The sequence below is a fragment of the Musca autumnalis genome, unplaced genomic scaffold (genome assembly GCF_047663935.1).
Source record: "Musca autumnalis isolate F117 unplaced genomic scaffold, ASM4766393v1 scaffold_5, whole genome shotgun sequence".
In the NCBI taxonomy this organism is placed as follows: Eukaryota; Metazoa; Arthropoda; class Insecta; order Diptera; family Muscidae; genus Musca; species Musca autumnalis.
The window spans coordinates 71,241,562-71,248,780 of NW_027412088.1; the positions used below are offsets into that span (position 1 = coordinate 71,241,562).

Genomic DNA, 7,219 nt, shown 5'->3' on the forward strand with positions numbered 1-7,219 from the left:
CAATTTTAGGAAAAATATGTACAGTTGTAAATATTATCAGTTTATCATTGCAGTATATTCAATTATTATTGCTTTTTGTTGAGCCAAATGAGTAATTTTGGAAAAAAAACCAAAATTTTTGTTACGATCACCGATGTATTTCATACAGAGATACCCAATAACCCAACACCATAATTTGTAACAGATTGCCGATTCCTTTTGCTCGGTGTATATTAATCTTAGGGAATTCGTATGTATTATTTCCGTGTAATTATCTGTACTTTACTGTATGTCCAAAACTTTATTATTATCAGCTGAAAACTATTTCACAAATACTACCTAAAACCAGTCCATAAAATAGATTAAATATAACGATTTAACTTTTTTTTGTTTAATGGGGTTAATGGCTTAAGTCCAGTTTAGGGGTTTTGCTCAGGTCCATTTGATCGCTTGATAGTCCGTTGTTGATCGCAACAAGATCACTATATGTGCACCTATCCAAAACCATCGCCTTGCGATGTTAGACGAAAAAATCTTTTAAAATCCGTGGGCCTATCTGAATAGCCTAGGAATATCGGTGTAGTATAAACCACAAGCTTTGTGAACTACATGCCCACAATTGCAGAGTATAAACTTACTACGAGAACCGGATGACGAATGGTGTAAAAGATGGTGAAAGACAAAATTTTGAAGTTATCCTCAAGTTTAAGAGACCTACATTAAACATGAAGTTAAGATGATTAAGAAGAATATCCTGCTGACTATGTTTATGTTTTGAGAATGACTGAGGTCACTCTAACTAAAAAGTAAAGAGTGGGAATACCAAATTTCCTATTTTAAAGCTCAAACATAGAATAAATTTGCAAACATGGCGCCAGTGGAAGTAGTGCTAAATAACGAGACACTTGAAGTGTATTTAGAGATTTAAGACCCAGGTACGTAAGAAGCCTCGCCTCCTTTATTTGCTTGCTTCTGACAAAAGAATAATAATAATAGGTTGCCCCTTTTCTTTTTTATTCTTTTTATCACAAGCAAGCAAGGCAAGCAGACGAGGCTTCTTATGTACCAAGGAATTAACTGTCTGTCCTAAAGAAGAGAGCATATAAGGAAAAAGTGTAGCACTACCCATAACCCAGTTTTAAAGGAATTGACTTTCAATATGGTTATAAAGTAAAGAAAAAACTCTATTTAATTATGGACCATTATAACCGTTAATATAGTATTGCATCATTGCAGAGGAACTGGGGAAAGAAATATGTTTATAAATAGTGGTCGTTCTCATCCGAAAAGTGAGGAGAGGGCACTTTCGAAAATAAAAGGAAAGTCTTAAATCCAGCGAAAAAATTGGTATTGGATATTCATGGTTATCGTTAAGGAGGAGATTCCATTCCTACTGGTAAGACGCGCCCCCTTGTAGCGGATGAAAAGGGGGTTATTTCGACAATCTTGGGGATCATTTGGAAATTCAGTAAGCTGTGATTAAAGATGTGGCATGTGGCATAACAGAGATGACCTCTAATAAATGTCTGCTCCTCTGGACCAAAGACGGATCGTTTTAGTTTCCTAACTACTACGACGAGTAGGAAAAATAAACGGAATAATGTTACAGTGCAGGGCATAAATAACCCAGTATGGGCGGCAGGCGTTGATGAGCCATGTGTCGTCGAGATCAAGTGATTATGATCCGGCTGTTTTATGTGTGGATGCCATGGCACCTACAGGTGTACGTGCTACAAGAACACAAAACTAACGATAGGAAAGTTGACGGATCAGCGATTCTTAAGCCAAAAGATATAGCCAAGATGTGGTTAAAGCAGTCTATGGCTGACAGGATCGATTCTTTGAACGGGGACGACCCAAGACCTACCTATTGAAGATCACTTGGAGAAACAGAGTAGGGTACTTCTCGGCCTACGGGACAGACTTGTTCCAGAAGAACAGAATCAGGGCATACTCCCAGATGACATGTTTCTCAACTTGAAATGAATACTGGCTACGAGCTGTATACTACGGTGATCCCAGCCAAGCCTACTAGGGAAGACGTGAGTAAAATGAACGAAGGGAGTATGGGCTCTGTGCTGCCCATTTATTCCAAATTTTCTTTTCATCGCGTTTTGAACCTTTGTGTAGGAATAAGCTGAAACAACAGTTTTTCTTTCAACCTCGACCATATCTAACATCGGCTACTAACAAAACGAGCTTTCAATATAAATGTCACGTAGTGGTGGTTGTGTGGGTTCGAATCTTCGGCTTTCCATTTTCACTTGCAAAAATAAATGGTCATTAAGCTCGTTTCCAACGAGAAATTAATAAAAAAATTACTATTAAAAATGATCTTCGCCCCTTAATAGACAAAATTTTCATTTTATATTTCAGTTTTTGGTTGATTGGTCCGTAGTAGGTAACAACGAATAGCTTTCTGCCCTTAAACTAAATTTAGAGGGATGGTGTACAAAATTCAAAATTGGGACATATATCATCCCATTTCGGATTATAACCTAAGTTTGTTAGAAATATTACGAACTGCAAAGTTTGAACCATATATCAGAGTGGGTCTCATAAATAATATAAGGGTGAAATTTGTTTGTGTGAGGAAATAAAACTGGTTTGGAGTAGAATAATAACTTTGGATGGTGACCAAAGGGAGTCTTAGGAACTATAAGATAGATAGAACTGGTTTGAGGGGCGAAATTTTATTGGACGTTGAATCAGAAGTGAATTTGCTCCAAGTTTGGTAGAAATGTTGTGATCTTCAAACGCTTGGTAAAAATTGATCAACTATGGGGCAGAGATTTTTTGGATGTGTCACCAGTCGAAAAAAGTAAAAAATTCTTCACTTCATAATTTCCCGTACTTCTCCTAGATGCGATTTGAAAAGTGAAAAATTAAAATCTCTAGAAAATGAACAGAGTTCCTTAAATATAATTTATAGTAGAGTCGCCTTCTTCAAAAAACTTAGACTAGAGCGCACAACAGGCCTACTTCATGGCTTATGTGTATGTCCACCAGGACATGTGGCGATTACTCGCCCCTCTTTTAAACCTAACCTAACCTAGAATATGATTGCTTAAAAAAGCAGCGAAAATGGAAATCTTCTACGTGAGAAACTCTTATCAAAAAATAAAATATTCTCCTGTGGACATGTAAAACACATGGGGTTGCTTTATTTATGAAATGAATATAAATATTGTATAAGTGTGTAATTTATATAATTACACAATAACCTAGTATGTGTAGATTTGATGCGCGATGGAATTCTGTCACACTTTTTTATTTAATTACAGCCGAAATCGCTTAAAACGTCATCATTTATTACGACATAACGACATTTCTGCCCATTATATCCCACATAAATAAATATCGCGCTTGTAATGTCGTCGAAATGTAACGACTTGTTTTCGTGCAATATTTGAATTTTTATAGCGATTATAACGACGAAAGATACGGAGAAGGAACATTTCTTGTTGTATTTTTCAAAAACAAAGAAGCGGTCAGGAATAGGTACTCCCAACGTATGTAAAAAAGTTCGAAGATGGGCTTGGACAAAATCTTATTTACTCAGTCTCAGAAGGCTTTACAAGCAAACAAAGTTTTTTGGAGAACCTGTTAGAACTCATCTTTGAGTTATGAAGTCCAAAATGGCTCAAAGTAAAATAATAATAATAATTGTTCCACAAACATGCCATACGGGACAAGGAGACTTCTCTCATATCAATGAGTGCACCCCGATTCATATTAGCTCAATGAGAGGCGAGTCTTAAGACGCCACTTGTAGAGAGTGGCTAAAATTGTCTTGAAATGTCGCCAACATTACTGAGGGGTATTTTGCCACCGTTGAAAATTTGATATTGACTGGCCGGGGAATCAAACCCTCGAGCTTCAGCGTGCAAGGCGGTGTGCATACCATTGCACTACGGTGGATCCCGAACTAAAATAACAGACTATTTTAAATAGTACGTCATTCCATATTTATGTAATATATCTACCGGAACACTGAATTTAATACTCATCTCCGGCTGAATTAAGTTTAATATTCAAACGTTTTGTCTTAAAATCACTTCCTATAATATATATTCACATACTTTTATTAATATGGTCTATAACGACCGTTTTAAGTGATTTCGACTGTAATTAGTTTTTAAATATTTGGGTACTAAGCAAGAACGTTTAAGGAAGTTTAAATGTTCCCATATCGGGAAGTACAGATTTGGATACATTTATAAATAAGTTGTAAGTTCAAAACGATCACAGACCGGGCCCGAAACATGACTTAAGCTTCCTAAACATGAGCTAAGCTTATTTTACGTGAAGCTCATTGTGTAGGGGGTTGTGTGTGAAAAAAACCTTGAAAATAACCGGAAAAAATAATTAAACTAATCACCCTAAAGGGGAGTGAAGGCACTACAACCGAACCTACAATTTCTAATTCCAAATCGAAATCCCTACATGTTCTTAAAATTTTTCATCACCATTAACCGGAAAAAATCACATCAAATTTTTAAAAAGATTTCCGTAAATTATTCAATAAAGAATTTTGAAATGATATTAGTTTTGACTTTCTCAAAATTTTAAATTTGCAAAAAAGAGAGAGCAAGAGAAATAGTTATTACTAATATCACATAATATTCTAGGCCACTTAAGGTAGGGAAGCATTTGTTTTTAGTGTTTTCTTTTTTCATCGTTGTCTCAAACAACTCCAACTTTCGTTACTATGTTTTTTTTTGGCAAAAATAAGACTATATAGTAAAAAATGAAAATATGGTACTCACTTTTTCTTGCATTCAGGACACTCGAATTTGAATTCTTCACGTGGTACATGTTTGGCCACCATATGATGTTCAAATGATGCTTTCGATGAGAATGTCTTTGAGCATTTCTCACATTGGAAGGTCTTTTTGTATTTAGCTTCGGGTGGATTGGGTAAGTGGGTTTGCTCGTGAGCTTCCAATTGTGTTGAATCACGACATATTTTATTACATGTTTTACACTTAAAGTGTTCGGGATTATAGTGGACCATAATGTGCTCAGCCAAAAATTTACGTGTAGCAAATCGGCGACCACAACACTCAACAAAGCCATGGTCATCGTTGTGATCGAGACGGAAATGGGCACGCATGTCACTAAAGGTGTGTACCATAAGCTCACATTTGGGACAGCGTAATTTTTCAAAGAACTTGGTTATAATATTATCATATTCAGCTTGTTGAGCTTGGCGGGCAGCAATATCCTCTTTAGACATTTTCTTAGGTTCGCCAGCAGTCTTTTCGCGTTTCTTATATTTTTTGGGCGTGTTGCGTTCTTTTTTCAAAATCACAGCGAATTTCTCTGATTTTCCCTTATCTGCCCAGTCAGAGGCATCTGAATCATTTTCTTCTTCAGATTCAGAATTTGAGGAATCATCCGAATCTTTGGCAACAAAATCATTGTCATTGTCCCCATATTCGGGATCATCATCATCGTCTTCATTTTCATTCGTAAAGTCAGGTATATCAAACCCTTCACCGGCACCACTTGCATCTGCTGTGCTAGGCTTATTCTGTTGGTCCTCGGTTGTTTCACCTTCAGTTTTGATGTGTGTGGTCGCCGCTGCTGCTGCCGCCGCTGATGTTGAACATGATGGTTCTTCACTTTCGTCACCCTCGTTTTTAATTGTTGAGGCCACCGATTTTTTGGAGTTACGTTTACGCGCAACTGGCGTCTTTTTGGCTGACGAAGTTGTAGTCTTTGCGGCTGCCTTTTCAGCTTCAGACTTGCGAGGTCTACCTCTTCTAGGCCGTGTTACTCCTTTTTCTTTATTATCTTCCTCTTCTTGTGTGACATTCAAAGAGGGTGGCAACAATGGTTTGTCAGAATCTTCATCACTAGAATAGGCAACTTGAGGAGCACTGTCACCGAAAACATCGACATCATCGTCATCATAATCATTATCTAATGTTGGAGACGATTCTTTTTTTATGCGTTTCGCACCGGCCGTTGTTTTAGGACTCGCCGGTGCATTGCGTGTGCGTCTTGTTTTTACATCTTCATCAGTAACACCACCCACACCATCTCCACCCATCGATATATCATGACCAGTTTCTAAAATCTCTATTTGTGGCAATAAATCCAAATCATTTACTTCCACCTTAACTTCCGGATCAAATATATTATTGCCCATTGAAGAATGCCCCATTATAGGATCTGGTAGCATCATAGGCACAGGGGTATCCTCAGATTTGAGCATAACCACATCTTGGTGAGGTAGCGGATCATCTAGTATATCTATTGTGCTTACATTTCCCAAGTGCTTATGAGCCTCTTCGACTCGTTCGTATAGTATATGAAAGTCTCGCACAACTTCCCAGCATGTCATGCAAACTTGCTGCTTCTCGCCGCCGCCGCCATTACGATATGTCTGTATACACACAAAATAATTGCATTCAAGGCTGATGAAAAATCGATTTTTGCAAACATCAACTTACCTTTATCCAAAAATGTTTGTTAATAATCGCACTTATGCCCAGGCGTAAACCTTCCTCGGAAAAGATGTCCAAGAACTTTGGACCTGGTATTGTTGGATATTCCAGGCACAGAATGCACTTAACCATGTTGTTCGCTTTAATGTTCTTCGGTCTAAGCAAACACCGATTTTTTTATTTCAACCACCACCACACCACTCCAATATTCTATGTATACGGGTTTTTTTCTTCGAACGAATAAATAACAAATTTTATGTTATACGTTTTAACGCGAACAAAAACATTGTTTATACATATAATATGTATATTTTATTATAATACAAAAACGTTTATTTAAACAAATAACAGACTAAAATATTTTTTCCCAATTTTTTTAGTCTCCGCACACTAGATCCACAAAATTTTTCGACGCTATGACGCTACAACTTGGGAAAACTGCGGCGAGTGAAAATTTAGCAACGGCGTTAAAAATTTTGCAAAAAATACCGAGTACTTCCGGCGTGGAAATATGGAGTAATCGGTATTTGAGTTCAATTTATTAAATTAATTATAGAAGTCAATTAATAAATTATTGTATTGAACAGATGATAAAGGGGAAACAAAATAATGTACGTAAATATGGGCGTAAAATATTTCTTTTGTTATTAAAATGTATATATTTGTTGAAAAAGGAAATGTGATCGTTTCAAATGTACTGCGGAACTGTGCGACCTCATTTAAATTCGTGTCAAAATGTAAACTGAAAGCTTGTTTACATAAAGGCATGGTAGAACAAATACAAG

The 7,219-nt window shown here is 36.8% G+C and overlaps 1 protein-coding gene across 46 annotated transcripts in view; it reads right to left on the reverse strand.

The window, feature by feature from the left end:
- The window catches only part of LOC141387190 (uncharacterized), a 225,527-nt gene extending 218,593 nt beyond the window's left edge, over positions 1 to 6,934 (reverse strand). For 44 of the 46 annotated variants that reach the window (XR_012408501.1, XM_073956464.1, XM_073956485.1 and 41 more), the window contains exons 1-2: positions 6,441 to 6,883; positions 4,749 to 6,373 (exon numbers count right to left, since the gene is read on the reverse strand). Coding sequence is in view for 45 of the 46 variants with exons in the window: in XM_073956464.1 (XP_073812565.1) it covers positions 4,749 to 6,373; positions 6,441 to 6,566 (1,751 nt within the window). In the remaining variant the exon portion in view is untranslated. Of the gene's footprint in view, positions 1 to 4,748; positions 6,374 to 6,440 lie in introns of all 46 variants that reach the window. The other 2 variants (XM_073956481.1, XM_073956460.1) reach the window with 2 other exon arrangements.
- Positions 6,935 to 7,219: the final 285 nt, after the last annotated feature.